This window comes from Carcharodon carcharias, chromosome 5, assembly GCF_017639515.1.
Source record: "Carcharodon carcharias isolate sCarCar2 chromosome 5, sCarCar2.pri, whole genome shotgun sequence".
In the NCBI taxonomy this organism is placed as follows: Eukaryota; Metazoa; Chordata; class Chondrichthyes; order Lamniformes; family Lamnidae; genus Carcharodon; species Carcharodon carcharias.
The window spans coordinates 104,518,974-104,545,838 of NC_054471.1; the positions used below are offsets into that span (position 1 = coordinate 104,518,974).

General features: G+C 40.1%; 1 protein-coding gene across 1 annotated transcript; it reads left to right on the forward strand.

Annotated features, from left to right (window-relative positions):
- Positions 1–336: 336 nt before the first annotated feature.
- LOC121278296 (protein lap4) lies at positions 337–25,267 on the forward strand. Its single transcript, XM_041188582.1, has 8 exons — positions 337–389; positions 1,121–1,333; positions 3,272–3,517; positions 6,965–7,054; positions 11,675–11,752; positions 20,836–21,117; positions 21,878–21,970; positions 24,173–25,267. Exons 2-8 carry the CDS (start codon positions 1,313–1,315, stop codon positions 24,203–24,205), a joined length of 843 nt encoding a protein of 280 aa, XP_041044516.1. The 5' UTR covers positions 337–389; positions 1,121–1,312; the 3' UTR covers positions 24,206–25,267.
- The last annotated feature ends 1,598 nt before the right edge of the window (positions 25,268–26,865 follow it).

Consider the following 26,865-nt stretch of genomic DNA (forward strand, 5'->3'; position numbering starts at 1 on the left):
GAATATAAAGCTAGTCTTTCATCAATTGCTGTAAAAATCCAACTGGTTCACTAATGTCCTTTACAGAAGGAAATCTGCCATCCTTACTGGTCTGGACTCCAGATCCACAGCAACGTGGTTGGCTCTTAATTCTCCTCTGAAATGGCCTAAACAAGCCACTCAGTTCAAGGACAATTAGGAATGGGCAACAAATGCTGGGCTTCCCAGTAATGCCCACATCCCATGAAAGAATGAAGAAAAAGCTAATCACTGGACGTTTGAATTTTTCTCCAAACGTCAACAATCTCTAATGGGATTGTAATACTAAACAAAAGAAAAAAAAATCATAAATTTACCACGTAGGCTGTTTGAATGTCACACAAACTGATGGGATAGAAGCATACTTCGAGGTACATTACATTATATAAGTTTGGGCATGCTCAACTCAGTGCCAAGTATGCTTGGGCCTACATAAAATGCTGCTTTTGATTTGATATCAACCGGGAAGGTGGCTCGGTTTTTAATAGATAATGTGGACAAAATGGTGAAAATCCATCACACCTGATCAATAATGTGTGCATTATTAGGCTACAGTAAACCTGGGCTTTATTTTGCATCTGGTTATGTTGTAGTGGGAGTGCTTGATATTGACATGTGATACCAAACACGGAAAGTATTCCTGCTGATCCTAACATGCACAGGAAAGATTCATTCCAAATGATAAAGTTTAGAAAGAGCAATATTCTAAACTTAACCTTGCTCAGACACGTCTTTAAACTGTTCTATTAATGGAGATAACGGTGCAGTAATACTTGGAGCCCTCCAATAATGAAATGGTAACTTGTTGTTGAAATAATTTGAAGGGAATTTTGAACTATTTCTTTTCGATTAAGTGCTCTTGTGTTGCTGGTTTGGTGGGTGAAAACCATGTAATATGGGCAGTGTATATCCGGGCAGTGTATATCCAGTCAGTGTATGCAACGTGGAAATTGAAATCTTTGGCATATAAGTCTGTAAAGCATGTGATATGATATCTGATGTATTTAAGGAACTTGTATTTCAGAAACTTGTGTTTGAATTCCTTTTTTTCTTATTTCTCTATATGCATAGTTCACTTTTAATCCCAATTTCTTCCCAATAGGATTCCTTAAAATGTCGACCTAAATCACCAACAAACTGTGCTATTCCTGGTTGGGATTTAAGTGAAGTATACTGGGCTTCTTCACTATCTGAGCAGCAAATCCCTCCCAGTGAACAAGAGTCAAAAAGTTCTTCAGGTCACACCAGATGGAACAGCTGCAGAGCCAGCCCTGAGCAGGAGGCTGAGGAGGAAATGGAGGACAACTATGAGGATGTAAGCAGTGTATACTAATAGCTGCATTGATTGCAATATTATTGAGTGGGGTTTTTGATTCTATATTGTGTGCTAAATTTCAGAGGTCAGGAAGATCACTTTGCTATACTGAAGTGTGCATTAATGATTAGCTTGAGTGAGGCATTATATTAGAGGTCACCTGATTTCACATCTGAAAATGATATTTAAAACTCTTGCTTCATGTAACCTTTGACCATGATAATATTGTTAAAGCTGCTTGTTACCACACCCACCTGCCTTATTGCATTGCTACACCTCAGTATATCAGTTAAGGTGACCAAATATTTTCCTGAATATTATGTCGCGTAGGCCTTAGATTTTGTTATTTATAAATGTTAAATATGGAAGTTTGTCATCACACCAGTTTGCTAAAGTCCCGAATTGTACTGTTTTGTGTTAATTTTAATCTGGTGCCTTCAGGCTATTTACATGAGCATATCCAATCATTCGGTTGCATCATTTTCTACTTTGATATTATAATTTCTGACTCTGTTCATTGAGCTTGAAACATGAATGTTATCCAGCAATAAGTTGAAGCAATTCTGATACAAAGCAACAGATCTCATAATTAGGACACTTTATTCAATCCAAATAATAGTGCAGATCATAAACTAAATGGTACAATTTTAAAGGGGCTGTAGGGACAGAGACCTGGCGGTTCACAAGCACAAATCTTTGCAGGTGGTAAGACAAGTTGATCAGGAGGAAAAAAAAAGTCAGAGCTTTGTAAATAGGGGCAGAGGACATGAAAGCTAGGAAGTTATGCTAGACATTTCTAAGTCATTGGTTCGGCCTCAGCTGGAGTATTGTGGGTGCCACATCTGTCGGAAGGATGTTATGGCCTTGGAGAGGGTGCAGAGGAGACTTACTCGAATGATACCAAGGATGAGGGACTTTAGAAATCTGAAGAGACTGGAGAAACTGGGGTTGTTCTCCTCAGAGCAGAGAAGGTTAAGGTGAGATTTTTAGCAAGATGCTCAAAATTAATTGGTCTTTGATGGAGTAAACAAGGAGAAACTATTTCCACTGGTTTGGGTCACCAGGTGAGACAGATTTAAGATACTTAGCAAAAGGGCCAGAAGGGAAATGAGAAATGTTTTAATGCATAAAAACAAAAACAAAAAAACTGCGGATGCTGGAAATCCAAAACAAAAACAGAATTACCTGGAAAAACTCAGCAGGTCTGGCAGCATCGGCGGAGAAGAAAAGAGTTGACGTTTCGAGTAGAAACGTAGAAAGAAAAAATTAAAATAAACTTACTAATGCCAATGGAATGACTGCATTTTGCCCTCAGGAATGATACGTCATTATAATGTATGCCTCTGCAATTGATGGAATGCTTAAGCAGAATGGAACATCAATTAAACAATGATTTAATGGTTGATTATGTGTGATCGGAATATTTCAGAATATGCCCCAGCCTTGGTTCAGTGATAGTATTTTCATCTCCAAGTCAGAAGGTTGTGATTCAAATCCCACTTCAGAGGCTTAAACACATAATCTAAGCTGGCATTGCTGTGCAGTACTGAAAAAGTCCTGCACAGCCAGAGGTATTGTTTTTTGATTGAGATATTAAACTGAGGCTTCATCTGCCCCCTCAGCTGGAAGGTAAAGATCCCATGGCAATATTCAAAGAAGAGCTGGTGTCCTGACCAATACTTTCCCCTCAGCCACATCGAAAATGGACTATCTTGTCATTATCATGTTGCTGTTTGTATAGGAATTGGCTTCTGCATTTCCTGTATAACAATGGGGACTATACTTCAAAAGTAAAGCATTTTGCGATGTCTAGCAACCATGAAATGCATAATGTAAATGAAAGTTTCTTCCTTCAAATGGAATTTTTAGGTTATTTTTCAACTCTTTAAATTTCTATTAATTGGTATTTGGTATGTCGCTTTTTTTTTAAAACTTCAGGAACCTGTATCTAAATTTTCTGGCAGTCTGTTTGACACAGAAGAAGGTTTTCATCGGAACCGGCACGTGAGAGCTTTTCTACGTGATAATCAAAGGCAAGCCAAGCCATCCAATGTCTTGAGCAGCAGCAAACAACAGATCTGTAAGTTGGCAAATGATGCCGGCGGAGAGAGTAGGTGTCCAGAGCGAAATGAGGACCAAGCAACACTTTTTATATCCACTGGATTCAAAGGAACCTGGACAAAGGTAGCATAAAAGTCCCTTTAACCATTTCACCATTACATGATATCAAATATTTATATAGTTAGTATGAGCTTGGCTTGGTTAGCAGCTTTCTTCTCCATAAATCAGAAGTGCCATTATGGATTTGAGCGCACAACCCAGGCTGCCACTGCAGTGCATTATTGTTGGAGTACTGCATTGTCTGTGCTGCTGCTTTTGATGAGACATTAAACAGAGACCCTATGTCCTTATTCAGGTGGACATGAAAGCTCTCATCTTATGAGCTGAAAGCGAGTGAGTTTTTGAGTGAGTCTGAGAGATTTTCTAGTACCCTGTCTAACATTGTCCCCTCAGCCAACAGAAACAAAAGAAAATTGAGATTAACTGGTTATTCATCTAATTTGTCCTCTTGGGACCTTGCTGCATATAAACATATTTATCTACATGACTGCAGTAACTGTTTTGTGAAGTACATTCATGAGATGTAAAGTGCATTGACACATACATACTGGGGCCCCAGTGAGCTGGGGCAAGAATTTAACTTATTTTATTTCTGATGACTTATACAATAGAACTGTAAGATGCTTATCTGGCTTTAACAATGAAACTAAATTAAGGGCCAGATATTTTCTATTGGCTCAGATAATTCATTTGCACTAATGAAGATAAATAAGCGTATGGAAAGATCCCACATTTAAACTAACTGTATTGCAGAATTTATGTTTCCTAAATGGTTCTAGCCATTATTTGCAATGAACTGTATTTACAAGACAACAAAAACATACAAAAGGAACTTCATTTCCCACTGATTCATTAAGACTACCCATATATTTGCCTATATGATATTCCACATTTCAAGACGACTGTTTATTTTTCCAGATGAGTGTCCTGCTCTGCGTGGTTTGGGTTTGAGTTCTGTTTTAACCACAGGGTAAGAAATTCCACCTGGGCTTTGAGCTGGGTATTTCCAGCTCCTGTGGACAGTGTGTGATTCATTATGGGATTTGTAACTTAATCCTGCTGCTATTGAACTAGAATATCCAGAGTATACCACAAACAGCCACAGCATCTGGCAATTAGGAAATGGATCATTCGACTGGGCTGTTGCAGCATCTATGAGAAATTCAAAGTGTGTGACGGAGTGGCATATCAGGGAAACTATTCATTATGTGAGGGAGATAGAGGCCCATTATAAGGGTTATTCAATTTGTGAGGGAGAGAAAGGCACAACATGGGGGTTATTAAATATGTGAGGGAGAGAGAGGTATATCATGGGGATTATTAAATATGTGAGGGGGAGAGGTACATCATGGGGGTTATTATGTATGTGAGGGGGAGAGAGAGGTATATCATAAGGGTTATTCAATATAAAGAGAGCATGACACACCACGGAGGTTATTCAGTATGTGTGCGAGACACGTGCACATTATGGAGGATATTCAATATGTGTGTGAGAGAGGGAGAGAAGCACACACATACCCTGGATATTGAGAGAGAGAGAGACATCATGAACGTCATTCAATGTGTGAAAGAGAGAGATGCACATCATGGGCATTATTCAATGTTTGTGAGAAACACAAGGGCCTGGCGCATAAAGGGTTAACGTGGGACTGAGTACAGTACCGCCCACACTGTGATATAAGACAACAGGTGATCCACACTGATGGTTCAGTCTAGTGTTGGACAGAGCCGTGTGCACAACCCAGCATGGAGACATCTCCTAGCTTGAACACTTTACTGTGTATATAGTTCTTGTAGTTAATAAATACAAACAGTTAACCTAATCAAGACTACAAAGACTTCATTAAGACGTATTGAATGTTATCCAACACCCTGCAACACACATCATGGAAGTTATTCAATGTTTGTGAGAGAGAATAAATGATATTGAGGTTTCATCTTGCTCCTTTGGAACCACAAAACCCAAAGTGCACCATAACAATCTATCGCATGATAACAAGGTAGAAATTTACAATAAATAATGGTAAGCAACAGATAAAAAAACAGATTTGAATTTCATGTAGTTTCACCATTAAATAAAAAAAATGGTGCTCAAGATATCATTTGTATTGTGCTTTGTTTTTGTTGTTGAGGGAGACTGGTGTTTGACCTGGGGTGTAAAGGAGATGTTTCTTGATACTGAATTTGGTGATTGAAGCTGAAGCCAGCAAGGCTTGTACCATGATGAGTGATTGAGCACCTGCTCTAGTCATTTAAGACTCAACAATGGTGGAAGAACCCAACTTGGTGCAGTGCAGCACTAACACCATCCTTACCAATGACTATACCTTCATGGTGGGAAATAACTAGGAGAAAAATATCTTTCATTGTGATCTGAATAACTGGGAAAAGATGGTTTCAGGATAAGGGAAAAGTCAAGTGAATCAAATAAATTACATGTTAAACAAATGTATCAAATCCACTGCTGCAGAATATAAAAATGTAAAATAATGTGAATAGCTGAGGCTGAGGGATTTTGGGGAGAGAAAAACAATGTTACTTACACTTAAAACATTTCATAAAGTGGGAAGTAAATAGCGTTACAGACATTTTGCAAGTGACAGATTCCTTTTAGGATCCGTTATCTAGCTAGCTTTAGGTGGGTTTGTTCAATGATGATGAGACAATCTTCTCACAAGCATGGTTTCACTTATTTTAAAGTTTGATTTTCTAAGTAAGGTGAAGTGATTATAAATCAAGCAAATCTGATTTAGAGAAACAAGGTTTAACAAGTATAGTTATTTCAGCTCAAGACTTCCTCGCTTGATCCCACCATAATTCACTGGTTTATATACATTTCTTGACTAAAAATCATTTTTCTACGAATGTTTTAAGGCATGCATCCACCCCTGTAAATCTGTAAGATGTGTATTTCTGACAAATGGGTAACGTTAAACTATTATTGATGGGATACACAGCCCCACAAAGAGGGGTATAATTTCATGGGTGCCAGCAACCCTCATTACTTCATTCATGTAAAGCAGGGATTGATATACTACAGTGCTTTAAGAAGGACTTGACAAGTTGGTGAGGGCAAACAACTTTGGGATATATTAGCGTTACAGATTAGTTAAGTTTGTCTAGCAATGCATCACAGGTAAAACTTTTGACTCATCCAGGAATTAGTATTGTTGATCATTGGGGAGGGTGGTGTACAATGTTTCACTGTTCAGTTAATGAGGTGGATACGGATTAGTTTAATAGGCTTTCATTTACGTTTGCCCATATTTATTGGCTATGGCATTAATAGTGACTTTGGTCAATCTATAGGACTTGTTCTCAGCTAACATTCACGTGCCAACTTTTAAGCAACTGAGAGCAAAATCTCTGATTTTTTCCCTCCTTTCTGGGGGATCTGTGGCCACTGGTATTGCAGCAGGCAAGGCATTTACTTGTCTGTGTAAAAACTCTTCACTAAAATGCATTATCAAAAACAGTGCTAGTTCTGATTATGTTCTTTTTTTTTTGAAGCTTAATATTACAGTGCGCAGCCAGATGGGAAGTCTGGGGATCAGCATTGCTGGAGGAAAAGGGTCGACTCCATATAAAATCAATAATGAAGTAAGTTTTTCTAAGTTAAACATGGTTGAAAAATATGAAGTTAGTTGACTTGCCATCTTGGAGAAGATGTTTGCTTTTGATGGTGAATTTTGGAAGATATTTTGGAAGATAGTTTTAGATGAATGTTATTACTGCCAAAGCAGAAATATGTCGTATTGTGTAGCTGGCTATTCAAAAACATGCCATATTACCAACTGCATTTCCATGGCAGATTTCTAGTGCCCTCAAATGGAGCTGCTGGAGAATCATTAATTCACACCTGTGAATCACAATATGGGTGTGTTAGGTAGTGTGTCCGCGATGTGTGACTGGAATAGGTGGCAATTCAGTAGAGTTATTTATGATTTCTGATTATTGACACTTTATACTAGGTATTTGGAAACACGCTGTTTCCCTGATGATCACCTCCTCACCCCTGGTGTCTGCTGGTCTCTCGGATTCAGTCGGCCACATTAAATTTTGGCTCAATTTTTATAAGGCTCAATTTTTAAAGTATGTCATTTTCTGTCCCAATCTAGGCTGCCTGCATCATTTACTTTTTCTCATTGAAGAAAGTTGGTGGGTCTTGTGCTCAGACATATTTGAAGGGCTGGGTGCTAACATTTAAGGTCAGGGTGGGTAGGAGTGAAACCTACTAAGCTTCTTCACAGTGTTTTCAATCAAACATTTGAATCTCTCTCGCTCTCACACTCGTGAGCAATTTTTGTCCGCTGTGACGTCCCAATAGTTGTTGCTTTTATCTGCGGGTATCTTCCTCATTGACCTTTTGTTTTTGCTTCTTTATTTTTCACTGGGTCTTTGACTCTGGTTGTCTCATCTCATTTGGCTTTGTCCAAGATTATGGATGCAGCAGGGATCTTGTGCTAAATGCTGGGCACACGTACGAAAATTGAGATGTGAATAGCATGCATTGCTTTATAAAGTTGAGCCTATGTCTTAAATAAACACTGCAAATACACAGCAGCTGTGTCAGCATCCGTAAAGTGAAGTCTAAGGTTTTTGGGTAGACAACCATGAACTTTGATTTGAAACATGAGCCTATATTTTTGCCGATGAACCTGCTGTGTATGAAGAACTTGGTTTTTGTGACAGAAGCATTGGCAAATAATTAAAATATTTCTCATGAGAAAGGTTTACTGTATAAATCACTTATAGTTCTAAAATGTGAGCAGAGAGCAACTTGAAGGGCAGGTCTGGAGGTTAGAATCCATTTAAACAAATTAAAAGAAGATTTAATCTGTTCAAGAACCTGCCTACAATCTCCATAGCCAACCACGCCTCAGTGTTTAAACATAGTTTATGAGCTGATTTTTTTTGTCACGTTATTAGGGAGAATTCTGAAAAAAATTTGTATGAAGACCCATATGAAGAGAAAGGTATCCTTGATGACGGCTGTGCAGTGTGGGAGATACGCTTGAGCCCTGACTTGCTTTGTTCCCCTGGCAGCACTGATTTTCGGCAGGCCTGATTATGCTGCTCAGGGTTTGGTGCGCAGACTATGTTAACTGTGTTCCTCTCCGCAGATGCTGCCAGACCTGCTGAGTTTTTCCAGGTATTTTTGTTTTTGTTTTGGATTTCCAGCATCCGCAGTTTTTTGCTTTTATTTTTGTTCACAGTGCACTGTGTTTTATGACAAAGAGAGTACCAGTCTTCTGGAATGTACTAATTATAGTAATCGGCTCTGACAACGATGTCACCTTATTCAGGTGAACACTACCCCTGGTGATTGACACCCACATATAAAATGGGCACATTATCAGTTCAGGTTTGATATTTAAAGTTAGCTTTCTCTTGGAAAAACTGATAGTAATCTTTCTTTTATTTGAATGAGCATACATGTTAAGTTAGCTTCTGCTCCTTGCATTGGTGTCTGTTGCTGCAAGGGGCACTATTTTTTGCAGAGTCTGTTTTTGCTATTCCATTGAAGTTGCAGCAAACAAATAGGGCTGAGGTTGGGAATTCCTTGGAGAGTTTCCATATCCAGTCAACAATTGGAATGTGAATTCTTGAGGTTGAATCAAATGCAGGCTCAATGATTGAGGTATACCAGTACCCCAGCCCACATATTTATTGACTGTTCACCCTGCAACCAGAGCATGTCTGAAGCCATTTGTCTTAGCTGCTTCCACTTCCCGAGAGAGGTTGTTACAGTTAAGTGATCTCTCTCCAGGCTGACCTGCAGGGATTCTACTGCAGGAATGTGCTGTGAAGGTTAACAGTCAGCTTTTCCACTCCTGGATTTTTCTGAGCTGCTACAGGGGATACCTGCCAGCTTATCTCAGTTGAAAATCATGAAGATATCAAAAAAATGACAGATCTGATTTTAACTCTCTGCAAATGGGTGGGTTTTTGAATGGATTAAAGTAATATATATGTTCATTGCTTTCTCTTTTGGGAAGAAGGCATCAGCTGGCAGTACTCTGGTATGTTGCTGAGTGCAGGGCATAGTAGATGACACTGCATTTTGGTATCAGGCGTCCTTCACAATCAACATCAGCAGCAAAGTCTCACTTAATTAATATTCAGGTGTTTCCTGACGATAGAAGTATCACAAACCAAATAGATGCCCATGATCCAAGAAGCAGCTTTGTTGTGCAGCAGTTATGTTGCCTGCATTGTTTGAAGATACAAGCAAACTGAAGAATAAAAGCAAAATACAGTGAATGCTGGAAATCTGAAATAAAAACATTAAGTGCTCGAAATACTCAGCAGGTCTGGCAGCACAATGAAGGACAGAGCAACAGCAGAGCGGCAATATGTGTAGATGCAGCCAAAAAGCTTGGTGCAACAAGGACTCATTGATCCCTGTGATCCCCAGGCCCTACACAAGTATTGCAGCTGAATGAAACCTTTTATAGTGGACCCACAAACAATATGCTATACCTGAAATGGCCAGCTTGCACTGTGCCCCCAGCATACTAGCGTTGTGGACAGGAGGGGAGTTAATTTAAACAGCACTAATTTCTCCTCTCGCCACCCGTCCGTAAACAGAAATGTGTTTTGACTTGTTTCCCTCTTCATAAGTGGTGGTGTATTTCCCAACCCCTCAGTTTTGGTGTGATCCAATTTTCTATTAATGACCACACAACAAACGTGAGATAGGGTTAGTTTATTTGCATCCCATTTGAAATGCAAAAGAGGGTTTGCAATGTCCCCCTTGTATTCAGATAGCAAAGAGAGGGATAGAGAAAACAAATATTCCTCTGCGGTCTCTGTACTGTCAATATTGTTTCATGGGTGTTCCAGAATTAAAGTCCAATGAGATATTCCTTCACTTAAGTTGGTGGGTTGAAAACTGATGCTGGATAATTCACTTTTCCGGTGGTGTTGACTTCATATTGAGATAGCATGCAGAGATCAATCAGTCTTGTAGGCAATGGTCCAGACTTCCAGCAGAAGCAGGATAGATGGGGCCAGTTGTCCAATCTGGGCCACAGCTCCTTCGGTGTGGCCTGCTTGTTAGATGTTAAACAGCAGACTGAGCTATACAGTTCAGCAAGGCAATATTTACAGTTCCACAAGCCAGAGGTCCATGTCACATGACTTCAACCTCTCCACCATCTTTGACAAAGGTTGTGTATCCATTATCTGAATTCTAAAGAATCTTAGCCATTAGGAACTGAAAGGAAAGTTGTGCGGCCTTTGTCTTAGCAGATGATCCATCTCCTTCTGGCCAGCCTGGGTTGCTAAATTCAGATGGCTTTTCTTTGAAGTTGGGTTGTATAGTGCACAGGGGATCATTAGTGCTTCCACAGAGATAATGAGGTGCCAGTTTTTCTAAAACTGCCAAGTGGCTTCTTTTGTTCAGGTGCCAGAGAGAGGCACAGTTTCAGCCATTTTAAAGGTCTTTTGTCAGTTTTAAAAATTTGAGAAAAATAAAAATATACAATGTGAGGCCTTAGTCCCTCACACTAGCTAAACATGGTCAATCCCAGTAAAAGCTATCTGCAGGCAAAGAGAAATAAAATACTCAGAATTTATTAGGTGGTATTTACCTAAAAAAAAATCTGGTGCCCATTGCTGCACTTCCCCTTGGTAAACCTAAAAGGTGTGTTTCTTCTGCTTTAACTACATCCAAATACTGCTTCATGTGTGTAGCCAGATTCTAGATAAATCGAGGTCAATTGTCATGTCCCTATTGCCAGAACGGCTGAGATCAGAGCAGACTGATAATCGGACATTAAACTTTCCTGCTCTATCTGGCTTAAGAATGTGTAATTTGTACTGGCAGTAACTCTGTGTTTTACAATCTCCTGATGGAGGTAACTAATCAGAGGCTTTGAAATTTCTCCCTCATCTTAAGTATGATTGGGTGTAAGTACTGTAGGCTGCTGAAACTGCAATCCAGAGAGAAGTTTCACACAATTGTAAAATCTTGCTTGTGGGCTGCTGGGTGTCAACATGCTGCTTTTGTTACATGAGGGGATACAGAGAAAAGAGTTTTGCATTTTGAGAAAGAGAGCTTTATTGCCTTTTGATATACACAGTGCTTCTCACATTTACATGGAAGGTTTCGTTATGGCATGTAATTGTAATTTGACTCAGAGTTAGCTAACTTGTGCCTTCAAAGCAAAAATAATTAATGTAACAATTAATGATTCATAGTGTTGTCTGTGCCAGGGAATCTTCATTTCAAAAGTATCGAAGGGGGGTCCTGCTGATCTTGCTGGCGTACAAGTTGGAGATATGGTACTGGAGGTAAGTTTGTGCAACTCTTTGTAACTAACTTGGATTAATCCCTTTTCATCAATAGCAGTATTTGAGAAATACTGCTAATCTCTCTGTGTTTACATCCCTCTTTGAATCTATCAAGACAATCTGGCAAAGATGAAAAAAAGAAAAACTGTCATATACATAGCGCCTTTCACAACCTCAGGACACCCCAAAGCACTTGACAGCGAATGAAGTACTTTTGAAGGGTAGTCACTGCTGTACTGTAGGAAATGTGGCAGTCAGTTTGCACACAGCAAACTCCCACAAGCAGCAATGTGATAATAACCAGGTAATGATCATTCAAAGGGTTGTGAATCTTTGCACTTCTTTAAGCCAGAGAGCTGTGGGTGCTCAGTCATTGAGTGTATTCAAGACAGTGATCGATCAAATTTTGGATGTTAAGGGAATTAAGGGATGTGGGTATAATGTGGGAGATGGCATTGAAGTAGAAGATCAAAAATTACTGACTGAGCAGGCTTGAACAGGCAACTGGCCTACTCCAGCCCTGAGTTCTTATGTTCTTACCTGTTGTAATGTTGGTTGAGGGATAAATATTGGCCAGAACACCAGTGAATTGGAAAAAAAGACAAGTAAGAGAAGCAAAGATAGTAAATGAGTCGAGATTGGCAGCTAACATAAAAAGCAAATCCAAAAGTCCCCTATAGGCTTATAAGTAATAAGAGTGGTAAAAGGGGGAGTGTGGCTAATTAGGGACCTAGAAAGTGATTTGTGCATGGAAGCAGTGGGCATGGCTAAGACATTAAATGAAAAGTCCTATGTTCTTAATACTTTGCATCCATCTTTACCAAAGAAGCTGATGCTACCCAAGTCAAATAAAATGGAAGAGGAGCTAGTTGAGACACTTGCAGGGTAGGTTGAGAGAGCAGTTAATAAAGCATACAGAATTCTAGGCTTTATTAATAGGGTCATAGAGTACAAAAGCAAGCAAGTTAGGGTAAACCAGTATAAAACACTTGTTCAGCCTCAATGAGAGTATTGTGTCTAGTTCTGGGCACCATACTTCAGGAAGAATATGAAGCATTAGACAGGGTGCATTCAGAAAAGATTTTCGAGGATGATTCTGGGAATGAGAAATTTCGGTTATGTAGATAGATTGGAGAAATTGAGACTGTTCCCTCATCTTTCTCTTCTCCAAGAAGAAGATTTGATAGAGGTGTTCAAAATCATAAGGGGTCCTGCAAATCTTTCCTCTTCAGATAACCCAAATCTCTTTTGAAAGCCACAATTGAATCTGCCTCCACCACACACCCAGTGCATTCCCGATCCTAACCACTTGCTGCATGAAAAAAATTTTCATCACATCACCATTGCTTCTTTTGTCAATTACCTTAAATATGTGCCCTCTGGTTCTTGATCCTTTCAGTAATGGAACAGATCCCTCATCATTTTGAATGCATTTATCAAATCTCCTCTCAGCCTTCTTTTCTACAAAGAGAGCAGCCCCAGCTTTCCCAGTCTATCTACATGACTAAAGTTCTTCATCCCTGGGAACATTTTTGTGAATCTTTTCTGCACTCTCTCTAATTTTGTATAGATTTTCAGAACTTCCTTGCTTTGTGGTCTATAACCCCATATATAAAGGGCAGGAGGTTGTTGTTTTGTTGTGCAGACTGGAGTTTTGGGGATTGTCTATTCTCCCAAAGTATGCTGCTTGAGCCTGTAGCTTCTCAAAACCATTACTTTACTTACAGTAAGTATTTACATTTTGGACCTCCACACGAGGTTGGAGCTTCTCCTCCTTCCAGATTTCTCTTACTTCTCAGTCATGTGATCTGACTTAATTATTACATCAGCATCACGTATGCTTCTGATGCTAACCCTTTAGTCGACATTTCCCTCCAAGTATTTATCCTGATCATAATAACATCCTCCTACATCTCCCTGCAAAGTCTTAGTCCGTGAGGTGCCTTGACCAATCTCCCTGATCTCATTTTGACCTCCTTTTGAGGTCGAGGATATCCTGTACTCTCTCTTCTGTCAGTGTGAGTGTTCTTCTCTTGGGTGACTATGGAACTTGAAGGAAGCTTTTCACCTTCATCAGGACCTGAGTAGTAAGCCCAAGTTTCTATTGGCTTTTTCTCCAAGGACATTCAGGTGCTGCGGTTTCTCCTTATGATACCCTGGTCTGTCTCAATCCTGTGCGATCTTGGTTGTGGAATTTTTTCAATAATTGTGCCTTCCCTCTGTTGGCCTCAGACCCATACCCTCTCCCTGGGCTTTAGCACTGTTAACTCATGTGCTCTATGCCTGTGATTAAAGTTCCAAGCCTGGTAACTTCTCTGTTCTTCCTCACGCTGTTTTACCCTTTCGTGATCATTCATGGTGATACTGGATTTGAGTTTGTGTTCTAGAGGTGGAAGCTGTGTTCTCAATCTCCTACCCGTTAGTAACTCTGATGGAGAGAATGCATTTTCTAATGGTGAGGTTTGATAACTCAGAAGAGCTGGATTAAGGTTTTTATTTTTCATCAAGACATCTTTGACAATTTGCACCGCTTTCTCAGCTTCTACAGCCGCTTGAGGATGGTGAGGTGAACTGGTTCATGAACAAAGACATACTTTGTGGAATTATGGAATAGCTCATTAGCAAATTGTGGTCCATTGTCGAACACTATAATGCCCAGGATGCCATGTGTTGCTTGAATTCTCTTGAGGGATTGGATAACTGCTTCTGCTGTGATACTATGCAATGTGTTTACTTCAATCCATTGTGAGTAGTAATCAATGACAAGGAAAGTTTTCTCCTTAAATTTAATACATCCATTTCCAGGCGCTCCCACGACATTGATGGAAAAGTAGAAGTAACAGTGGTTCTTTTCGTTCTTGGCTATCTACGGCACAAGTAAGACGGTTAGAAATTATTTTTTCTATAGAGTGAGTAAAGCCTGGCTGCTTGGCTGATTGCAACGCTCTTGCACAATATTTTGCTATTCTTCGATGACCTTGGTGAAACCTTTAAGAATATCAAGCCAAAGTGTTTTTGGTATGACTATTCTCTTGTTGAAGACTTGAAAATCATCAATGACAGTGATGTGCTTGCGCTGTTCAAAGCACTGGCATAGTATCGGATTAGTGGGGATTTGAAGATATTCTTCATCTCATTGATAGGCTTATTTTATTTTCTGCAACTTTTTTGCAGTAGCTGGTAAGTGCTAAGTGATTAAGGATGTTTATGCTTCAACCTCCTTAATGAAGAGTAAATCCTCTTGTTTGCTTTTGATTGCGTTTGTGACAGTGTGTGTGCCATTGTTTGATACTTGCACACACTTTGTGATGGAATCATATCTCATCAATCTTAGTCTGAACAACTGGATTCTGGGCGGCATCTTTTTTCATGTTCAGAAGGGTGACTAATGGCTTATGGTCTGTTTCGATTTTGAAACACAGCTCCATAATGTAGCCTGAAAATTTTTCACATGCCCACGTTGCTGCGAATATTTCTTTTTCTGTTGAGGCATATTGTTTTTCTGTTTCAGTTGTTGGCCTAGAGGCACATTAGATTGATCTACACTTGCCATCTCTCTGCACTTGAAATAAAACTGCTCAGACCTGTAAACGATGCATATGTTGCTACAAGGGTCGGTAATTCTGGGTTGTAATATGTCAAGATTTCAGAAGAGACTAAAAGTTGTTTAATCCTTTTTAAAGCATTTTGCTGGTCCACATTCCAGCACGACTCTTGACCTGTCTCAACAGCTGTCTCAAAGGCTCTTTGACCTCTACTAAATTTGGTGGGAACCTGCCTGCTTGGTTGACCATCCCAAGGAACCTTTGGAAACTCAGAGAATTCCACAACTCAGGAATATAACTGAGTACTTTTATTTTTTTGAGGATCAACTGTGATTCCAGTGGCTTGTACAATGTGACCTAGAAACTTGATCATGGGTTTGGTGAACTCACAGTTTTCATTCACTGGGTTTGGCCTGCAACCTATAAGACTGCTCTGGCTCTGTGGTCATACTCTGCTCTCGTGGAGTCATGGATGGCATATTATGCCTTCTAGAGGGTGAGACATCATTCTCTGGAAAATTTCTGGAGCAGCGCTATTTCAAAGGGCAATCTGTTGAAACCATAATGACTGAATGGCGTTATAAATGTGGTCAGCAATCTGGATTCTTTGTCCACAAGCAACTGCCAAAATCCACTGTTCCAATCCAATTTGGTAAATTAAGTACTTTTGGCTAGTTTGGCAAAGCTCTCATCCACTAAGGCCATTGTGTGGATCTCGCATTCCATTGATGTTTAGTTGAGTTAAATCCACACAGATTCTTCTAGAGCTGTTTGGCTCTGGGACCACAACCATTCCTGAACCATTTCATTGGCATGGTGACAGGTGAGATAGCGCTTTGTTGCTGCATCTTTCCAATTTCACCCATGACTTTGTCCAGAAGAGTGGGTGAGGGACTTTCCTCAGTGTAAAGAGGCAAATTGGTTTAGGATCAGCTTGTAGGATGATATGGTACTCAGTCTTTAATTTCTCTAGGCTTGTAAGCAATTTTGGAAATTCACTTTGAAAAGTACAGCTATAGTTCTCATCAGCAATTTGATCCACTTTATAGTTTAGACATGCCTTTCTGCATAGTAGAGAGCACTTTTGATTTTGAATGACAGAGAAAGGTTCGAGGATTTCTTGGTCTTTATATTTCAGATTTGCCATGGGTTGGCCTTTGACTTTTAAAGTTGCCCCATCAGGGCCTTATAATTTGATTGATGATGATTGTATCGTAATCTGTTTGAACTACTTGACTTCATCTGATAAAACAGAAGCTCCTATTCCTGTGTCTAGTTTGAACTCTGTGGATTGTCCATCCGCTTCAAGTTCAACACTCCAACAGTTGTTTTCAATATCATTTACCTCCCCCAGGAAGGTTAATTCCTTTGCTTGTGGTTCTTCCACTTCTTGTGCAAGGACGGACCTGTTTGAAAATTTTCTCCCACTTTTTACAGGTGGTCTGCATTTTCAAGTGACCAACAGTTTTGAAGTGGCCTATTTTTTTTTAGGTTGTGGCCTGCCACCCCCGCTGGACATTCATCTCACTTGTGTGGTTTGTTCCTGCCACTCGAAGACATTTCAAAATGGCTTTTGACACACTTTTGCCTGTTTTGGCAGGCTTTGGCGTGCTTTCTGTCTTATGGCCTATAAACTGAATGGTCTCATTCAATCTTCACTCAACGTGTCACGATCCATGCGAACAGGGATCCCTCAAGATAATTCATGCAACACATGGCATCCTGGACATCATAGTGCTCGACAATGGGCCACAATTTGCTAATGAGCTATTCCACAATTTTGCAAATATGGCCTTGTTCATATAACCAGTTCAGCTCGCTATTCGCAAGTGAATGGAGAAGCAGAGAACGGGGTATAAACTCAAAGATTTCTTGATGAAAAATGAAGACCTTAATCTAGCTCTTTCGCGTTATCAAACCTCACCATTAGAAAAATGTTTCTCTCCATCAGAGTTACTAGGAGATTGAGAACACAGCTTCCATCTCTAGAACAAAAACTCAAACCCAATATCACCACAAATGATCACAAAATGGTAAGACAGCTTGAGGAAGAACAGAGAAGCAACCAGGCTTGGAACTTCTATCACTGGCATACAGCACGTGAGTCAGCAGTGCTAAATCCCAAGGAGAGGGTATGGATCCTAGGCCAACGGAGGGAGGGCACAATTATTGAAAAAAATCAGCAACCAAGACCGCACAGGGACCCCTGAGTTTTGTTTGCCTTGCAATCTGCACTGCTTTTTCTAGCATCAAATCCTTTCTTGTCTGTAAGAGATGTGATAATGCTTTATTTAGAACTCCAACTATGATTCTGTTGCAAATCAGCTCATCCTTTAAGATTCCATAATTGCAGTTCCCAGCCAGCCTATAGAGATTGTTGATGAATGCCTGACCTTTGCTTTCTTAAGTTAAATTTAGCCCTCTCTATTAACAAATTCCAATGGACACTGAAACAAGAGTCAAATGCTTGTCGAACTTCTTTATGAGAAGTTGAGGCAACATCAGTTCCCTATCCTGCTAACATGTCATCAGCGATACATCCTTCTGCATAAAGTAGTGTACTGACCTGGTGGTCTTGATCTTTTTTGTGTAATCCTGAAGCAGTTCTCTACCTTGTGAACCTTTTTCTCCAGATGTCCCAGTTCTGGGCCTATTGCAAGCCTTCTGCACACTGAAACGGCTCTGGGAGTGGTAGTGTGGATTCCTTGCTTCTGCTGAGCCCTGGAATTGTTCCTGCTTCTGTGTTGCTGCTTGCTGTTTCGGGCCTGTTCTCACTGCTGTCCAGTCTCTGGGTCTGTGTCTCAGCTTGTATCTTATGTTCTTGTGATGTTCCCACGACATCTTGGTGAGTCTTATTTTTTTTTCTTTTGTCCTTCCTTTGAGGATCTCTTTTCTTGCCAGCCCTGTATCTTTTTAAGGTTCACTGGGTATTTTACTCTTTGCTACCATGTTTCGTTGTGTGGTTGGGGTCTGGACGGGGGTTTTCAGGGATTGTCTATTTTCCCAAATTATGCGGCTCGAGTCTATAGTTTATTCAAACTATTACTCTTTATTTACAGCAAGTATTTACACATTTTGGACCTTGACATGAGGTTGGAGCTTCTCCTTCCAGATCGCTCTTACTTCTCAGTCATGTGATTCAACTTCACTATTACATCAGCATCATATATGCTCCTGATGTTAACCTTTTACTCTACACTTGTATGCTTTTTCAATCATGTTCTCAGCCTGCCCTGCTGCTGTCAATGGGTTGTGCACATATGACCTCCCCATCCTGGTCTCTTTGCTCCTGCACCCACTTTTAGAATTGTACCCTTTATTTTATATTATTTCTCCCCATTCTTCCTACCACAATGAATTACTTCATGCTTCTTTGCATTAAGTTACATCTGCCACTTGTCTGCCACCAACCTGTCTATGTCCTTTTGGAGTTTAACACAGAAGTGGGAACCTAACAATAAGGAGGGAAGTCAGGCAAACATAAGAACATTAGGAACAGGAGTAGACCATTCGGCCGCTCGAGCCTGCTCTGCCGTTCAATAATATCATGGCTGATCTTAAAAGGCTGATTCCATCCCAAAGGGCAAGGGATTGTGGAATAAGATTTGAAGTGAAAGGTACCAATGGATTCAAGAGGCAAATAGACAGGTTAATGGAGAAAGGAAGGATCAGGATATGTGAGGAGGGGGTAAGTGTGGCTCAAATCAATTTAAAGGGGACCCAAGCACCTATCCTTGAGCATCACTCTATTTGCAGTGTGTCTCATCTCTCTGCTCATACTCAGAATGAATTGGAAGTTTTCAACTCCTTCCTGGCAGGACATGTTAGCACATGTGTGATAAGTGTTTTCCCATTATTCAGAGTGACTCGTATGGGTAGGGTAGGTTAGCTTCAGGTGAAAACAAGTGGTAAGCTCATAGCATGCTGTGGCCTTGATAGTTCCTACTGCCAAGTTTTCAGGATTTTTCTGTTTGCTTTATTTAATTCAATAAAATGTACAGAATGTATTTCAGTCCTTGGGCAGTTTCTCTCACAAATCTTAAAATGTGGTTCTTCAAATTTTGTCTGACCCAGTTAAATGATATTCCATGTCGTTAATATATACATAATATAATATTCAAAGGGTGCTTAAAGGAAAACCAGAAGTTGGCTTTTATATAGTGTCACTGCTGTTGCATAACTGCAAATCATTCCTAAATAAAGCTCTGCAGCAAACTTTAACTACTGCTAGACGGTGCTTGTGGCCCGGAACAAAATTCAACACATAGCTGTTATCTCACATACATGGAATGTGCCATTTATTCCAGCTACAGTTTGTGAGACAACACCCTAGTGAAAGCATTGTGTAATGAGCCGCAGGCAGTTTAATATACCAAAGAAACACCCTCAAACTGCTGTCTGCTGACTCCCCTTCAGCACACTATAACCCGTCGTCATGGCAATATCCTTGCAGAAACTTCCACAAAGCATTGTGGAATGTTAATTGTGCAAATAAAAACTTTTGTTGTTGCTACATGGCTGATTTACAGAAAAGAAGGTGCTTGCGTAGTCCAACTGGAAAAATCTGCAAAGAGATCCCATTGTAATAACAAGCATTTATGCACAGACCTTTGCTGCCTCTACTTCAATGTTTAATCATCAACTTTAATGTCATGTCTACAGCCCAACATTTGTCCCTTTCCTGAGTTGTTACTCCACTGTATATTGCTGATATTTAACAATTTCCACACACAAGTCAAACACCAATATTTTTAACTGGAATGGTGCAAGTGAAGTTAGATGTTTTTTCAACATGTCAGGAAACCTCTATAACTCAGTTGTGACATTCTTAAGTTCCACAGGTCTCCTTCACTATTGGAATAAGCATGGGGGAGGGCGGTTGTCTTCAATTGCTGTGGTAACCTGGCAGGCGGGGGCTGTTGCTCCCGATTATCATAGCAAGGCTCAGAGGCCTGAACCATTTTTGACCGGGCCTCATAAGCATGCGGCCAGGGAGCTGCAAATGCTGAACGTTGCTTCAAGGCAGCTTGCTGATCATAGAGCTGGGTAATAGGCCAATTAGGCTCGGTGCTGTACAGACTTGGGTGAATGAGGGAGAGGGCTCTGAGGGAAGCCGTTCCTTCTCCTTCTGATGTCACAAATGAGGGAAAAGGGAAAAAAAAAATCTGTGGATTTCTGCAGTGGCCCCCCTTAAGGACACTGGTGAGACAGCTTCACACCATTGGTCAGTGAGTGGGGCATGCACGTGTGACACCAATTGGTCCACAAAGATCGCATTGGGATTGTAGGACCTAAATTTAAATAAGGCTCCCACAGGATTACTGGATGGCTTTCTCAAGACCCATCCGATGCAATTTCAGCAAGATCTGATCCTTGTCAATTTTTGTGCAGTTGCTTCTTGGCTATTGCCAGGAAGAGGTGGAGAGCAAACAAATATTGGCTCAATTGTATTTAATAATGTAATATTCACCAACCCCTAGTTACAGGATCTTCCAAGATGGATAATAATAAATGGCAACAAAGTCTCTGGTTTTGCAGGTCAACGGAATAAGTCTACAAAATGTTACCCATCATGAAGCAGTGAATGCCTTGAAGAATTCAGGGACTGTAATTAAGATACTAATTTTGAGGGACAGGGCGTTGACAATTGACGACACAGTTATCCCCAGTGTGAACAGTGGTGAAGCCGACACCATTCGACCTCATCAGACTGAACGGCCCTGCTTTATAACTGAGGCAGCTGCCAGCTCCGAGCAGCCAGAATCAGGGAATATCTTTCTTGAAGGAAAGCTGGCAACTACATGCAATGGAACAAGCACGGTAAGTAAAGCTCGTGCATCTGAATGAAGTGAACTAATGTTAACCTTAGCTAGTTTCTCCCCTCCCCGACCCCTGCCTCCCATTTCAATTCTCCTCCCTTGTCATCTTCACCTAGAGACTTATTGAGAACAGCCAAATGGGCATTGGCATGCCTTAACATCTGTACATGTGAAAACTATCATATCTTCACACATGCTGATTTTAGGGAGTGATTGGATAGCAATTGAGCAGTTGTCCCCTTCACTTCTTCACTTGAAGGTGTTGAAGACAATTTTACAGACCACTGCATTCAACACTGAAATCAGTCAACTCAAAGATTGGATTTGTGCCTTTCTGGTCGTGTTTGGCTCAAGGACACAATACTTTGAATCATCAGGGGAAGCACAGTTAGTGACCATGGGAAAGATCAATACAGTTAAATAAATGGGTACAATGTTACTTCCATTGCCTAAACCCTCAGTAGTAAAACTAGCTGCTGTTTCTTCCTATAAGGCGGCTATTGAATTAAAATGTTCTCCTTTCTGTTCTTTCCTTGCTGATTCCACATGGTGGTGCTGCAGACAGCCCAGCCACCCAGGATTTGTCTTGCTGTAACTCTTCAATGCATGGACAAAATGAAAAAAAAGACCAAACATCATCTCCAAAATCGTAGCAGTGTGCTGAACAGTGCACAATTTGTTTTTACAGACTCTAATGTGTAAATGTATACAGTATACAAACAACTCAATAGGCCTTTGCTCCTTTAAATTCTTTATATTAGGAATCTGTGACATCGAAGAACCACACCGTTAGCCCTGCAAGTGAAATGCTGCAAAAAAGTACCTTGTTCCGCATTGTGCACCATCCAATGCCAGTGAGTAGAAGCCTTTTCCTAAGATTTTGGGGTATTGTGCCTTGGAGATTTAGAAGTGTTAGAACTATAAAAATATCCTATTGATCACCACTATAATATTCAGTTTTGTTCCAACTTTATGTGCCTGTGGAATGCCGATAATTCTTTACCAAAATTATTAACTTAGATTGTAAAATGTTTAATTACACATTGCACAATACAGTAATGAAAAGGTCTTGGTAGGTTATGTATCAAAAATTGCCCAAGGTATAATTTTCCCCATAACAATCTGTACTTTTCAATCAATTGTTAAATGATCATCATGGTCAAGTATGGTTGATGACATAGGTTTCACAAGTTCCAGCAGACCTCATATGTGAAATTAAACTGTCATTTGGAAATCATGGGACACCATACCCTAAATCCAATCGTGTCCTTAAACAGAGCGCATGCAGTTGTATTTTCCAGCCACTCCATCCATCCCCACTTCCACAGTTCAGGAATGGAGAGACCATAATTGCAGTTGTTCCATTGGCATCCCAGCTAAGAGAAGCTACTTCAGCATAAGACTGAGGTTTGAACCTGGGAGCTTCCTGATCTATGCCCATCAAAGCCACAGCTGGTGGTGCATGGAATCTCTGAGCCATTGGGTACGTTGCTCCCTGGATGTTACCGATGGCTGAGAAGCCTGGCCAACACAGTACACAAAATCCACTGGGTAGACATTACACTTAAGTTCAGTGATTTAAATCAGGCGGGGAAAATTTACCTTTTAGAGGGGGAAAAAAATATTCTTTCAATCCCATCAGCAACACCATCAGAAAATGAAAAATCAGTTTACAATATTAGATCTGAAAACTAAAGTGGAGAAAATTATAGCAGAAGAGATGTTAAACAATTTAAGGTGGAGAAAGCAGGAACCATGTAAGCAATTTATAACCACTGATGTATTTTTGCTGCCTTTGCTCTTAATGAGGAAGACATCCCCGTGCAGGATTAAACTATAAGCTGTTCTTTACAAGCAGCTTTATGGTTTTGTTGCATGAATTCCTCCATTTGCCATTCTGGATATATAAAAAAAAAACTCTTTAAAAAAACAGTTTAATAATGTTTTGTGTAGTTCTCAGACAAGGCAGTCCAACACCTTTGGAAGTCTAGTGCATTTTCTCTCAGCCTAAAGGTTGAAGGTTTAATTCACTGTCAGCTCCTTGATCAGAAAAAGTACCTGAATTAGGCATTCTCGCCTCAGAGGGTGGAGATGGAGAGAAAAGGATGAGTAAAACTTGACACCAGCTTGAATTGCATAGGGTGATCACACAGCAGCATCTGATTGGCTAGACAAATCTTCTCTTCCAAGATTCACAGTGAATGGGACAAGGGATTGAAAAACTGATCAAATGTTTGTGCTGTAGATTTCTTTAACTATATATGGTAAAATCATTTGATTACAGTTCAAATGTTGATATTACTGATGCATTGCTGTATGCAGTTGTATATGCTATGTATCTTGAACGTTAATTTTAGATGCGTTTTATTGCCAAACAGGGACTGTGGGACATACTAGGTGGGAACACCATAGTTCCGTTCTTCAATACAGAGCTCAAAAATCAGCCTAAACTGGGGGACAAGAATCTCTTCTCTCTGGCAGCTACAAAGTCTCCATCCAGTTACTAGCTAGGAGTAGTTCACAACACACATACCTGCCCATAATTCAGAACCAATCTGAGCAACCTTTCTCAACATGGCCATGAGAGGAAGATTAATGTATCCAATATGTCCATCTAATACTTGGTGTTATTGTTGGACTCAAAATAAATTGTTGGCACTATCTGGAGAGAGCTTTGAACTGGAATTAATCTGTAAATAAGTTAATTAATCCAACTTGAGCGGCGCTTGATGAGGATCGAGTGGATAGTATTCTATTTTTCAGCATTATCAGTCCACACTTGATGAAAGCAAATCAAAGTCACTATCCTTTCCACATTGCTTTTTTGTTAACTAATATGATCTTAACCAGCGAGAACACTGCATGGTTTCTTGAGTGTAATGTATCTTATACCAAAATAATTTAGTCCCTTTTAACTCTTCAAAGTGAGAAAACAATCGACAAAATGACTGAAAACTGCTAATGTAGTGGGTTGGGGGGTGGGGGGGGGAGGTGGTGAAAGTTGAATTGATTTTAGCCATTATTCCATTTTCATTTAGCTTTGTCTTCTCCCACAGCTTTTCATCCATATTGTGTGGTTTTCGTTTTAACAGTCAGATTCCCCTCCCACACCCTCACCTTTGTCAGCATCAAATTCCTCTGCAGGATCTATTAAGAATAGAGATGCCATCAAAACATTATTGGTGTACAGCAAACTGGTTTTAAAAGCAATGCAGCAATTATTTGAAGTGGATTCAAATTCAAAATATCTCTTCATCTGCCTCCCATTGCATATAATTATTTCGGTATTTTTGATATGTGATTATTCATGTTTCTGTGTTAAGTATGTCATTTAAATATAATTTCCTTAATTTTATTTTTGTCTTGCTTCCTTCTTTTGTGTATTTAATTTTTTTCCTTGATACTTGTACCTGACTTTCTTGCTTCATCATTTCCTGTCCTGATCCTAACTCTTATCCCCAAGATGCCACGGATTATCCTTACTTGCCCTTCATCTTCAGATGAGGAATTGAATCAGTTAACATTAGAGCAGGATGACTATTGCCTGGAACAATTTGAAAACTCAGACAGCAGTGATTATTCAGACTATTTAAATAGCGCATTTTATTCCCTATAAAATTAAGCCCCTCACACTAAGAAGAAACATTTCCCACAAAGATTCACCATTTTTCAAGTAGACAAAATGGCCCGCCTTATTCTGTAAGATATTAGTTTGAAAAGGGACCATCTGCAGAAGGCAAGTTTAACACCTGTGACAATATAACGGCCAGTGCCATTTTTGCATTGCAATGATGGTTTCCGTTTTCTGCAAATTCGGTCGTTGCATTTCATGTTCAAGCAACAAAAATGGGGGCTAGCAAGTTTAAGCATGTGACTGGCTCTGAAACATGGTGAAGGGCAGTGTGAACATTTTTGCATCGGATGTATGCCGCTGAAGTGCCCATTTTCCTTTCAAAATGGTAACCACTCCGGATCTATGGCTGGGAAGGATCCCTGATCTGTGCTTGTTTGCAAATCTCAGCAGTGCCGAAATGAGTTAGTTGGTCTTACATAAATAAAAAAAAACTGCGGATGCTGGAAATCTAAAACAAAAACAGAGTTACCTGGAAAATCTCAGCAGGTCTGGCAGCATCGGCAGAGAAGAAAAGAGTTGACATTTCGAGTCCTCATGACCCTTCAACAGAACTGAGTGAATATTAGGAGAGGGGTGAAATATAAGCTGGTTTAAGGTGGGGGAAGGAGGAGAGAAGTTGGGGGGCGTGTGGTTGTAGGGACAAGCAAGCAGTGATAGGAGCAGATAATCAAAAGATGTCGCAGACAAAAGAACAAAGAGGTGTTGAAGGTGGTGATATTATCTAAACGAATGTGCTAATTAAGACTGGATGGCAGGGCACTCAAGGTACAGCTCTAGTGGGGGTAGGGTGGAAGGCTAACAGGGCATAAAAGATATAGATTTAAAAATAATGGCAATAGGTGGGAAAAGAAAAATCTATATAAATTATTGGAAAAAAATAAAAGGAAGGGGGAAGAAACGGAAAGGGGGTGGAGATGGAGGAGGGAGTTCAAGATCTAAAGTTGTTGAATTTAATATTCAGTTCAGAAGGCCGTTGCTACCAGACCTGCTGAGTTTTTCCAGGTAATTCTGTTTTAGTTGGTCTTACACTTGTTTGCAAGGCAAAATTTGCCTGAGTTTCTCTGGTTGATTGTTGTCTAGTGAGTTTTGCTGGAAGCTGTGCTATGTGCCCATCAGATGAGGACAGGATGAGCTCTGCTGACATTCCCCCATTCCTTTCACTCCCGCCTGACTGTTAGGCCTCCTGCCGACACTGACTAAATTCATACCTGAAGAATGGCTACTATTGAGATTGGGGAGAAACTTGAAGGGGTAAAAAACCCAATCACATGAAAAACTTAGAAGGATTCCCAATAAATCACACATGTGAAAAATGTGAATATAATGTGAATTGTACACTATCCTTCATTTCTTTCATTCTGGGATATTTTTACCCTTTTAATATTTCACCAATGTTGAATGTTTTTTTTCTTTCTTTCAATAAAATGACCACCCAAAACGAGTCTGCCTTTTGCATGAAGTCATTTGGAAATGATTTGTTTTCTCCAGTTAGGCTATGATAGATCTCCCTGCCATCTGTACAATAAACTCCTCTCCAACAGAGCTGACAAAGATCTGTGCACAGAGTTTATTGCGGCAGTGGACGCTGTATGGTTTGTGATTTTAAAATAAAGAAGGTAAACAGGAAATGTGTTGCAGACCAGGTAAGGACGGTAGATTTCCTTCTCTAAAGGACATTAATGCAACAGATGGGTTTTTATAATAATCAGCAATGGTTTCATGGTCATCATCAGGCTTTTAATTCCAGATTATTTTATATTGAATTCAAATTCCACCATCTGCCATGGTGGGATTCAAACCCGGGTCCCCAGAGCATTACCCTGGGTCTCTGGATTACTAGTCCAGTGGCAGTACCACTATGCCATCGTCTTCCCTAAAGGGCATGAGATTGTAAACTAAGGACTCCACAAGCAAGATTGAACTGAGTAGAGTCTGTGCACTTGCACCACAACCACTGATTAGATTGAAGCATTTAGGAGGAAACTGGATTCATTCCTCTTTCGTCTGGTTGTGGGATAGGGGAAAGATGAAAAATGAGTCAGCTCAAATCCTGAAACAGGAGCTGGAGGAAGGAGCAAAGTGGATGGATTGAATTAGCCTTTCTCATTCCACTGC

Bases quoted from the DNA above. Each gene is read 5' to 3' on its own strand.
- LOC121278296 (XM_041188582.1), top strand. From the start codon at position 1,313: ATGGAGGACAACTATGAGGAT. The intron at 21,118-21,877 runs GTAAGTAAAGCT...TCTTTATATTAG, and splicing joins CATGCAATGGAACAAGCACG to GAATCTGTGACATCGAAGAA. The intron at 21,971-24,172 runs GTGAGTAGAAGC...CTTCTCCCACAG, and splicing joins TTGTGCACCATCCAATGCCA to CTTTTCATCCATATTGTGTG.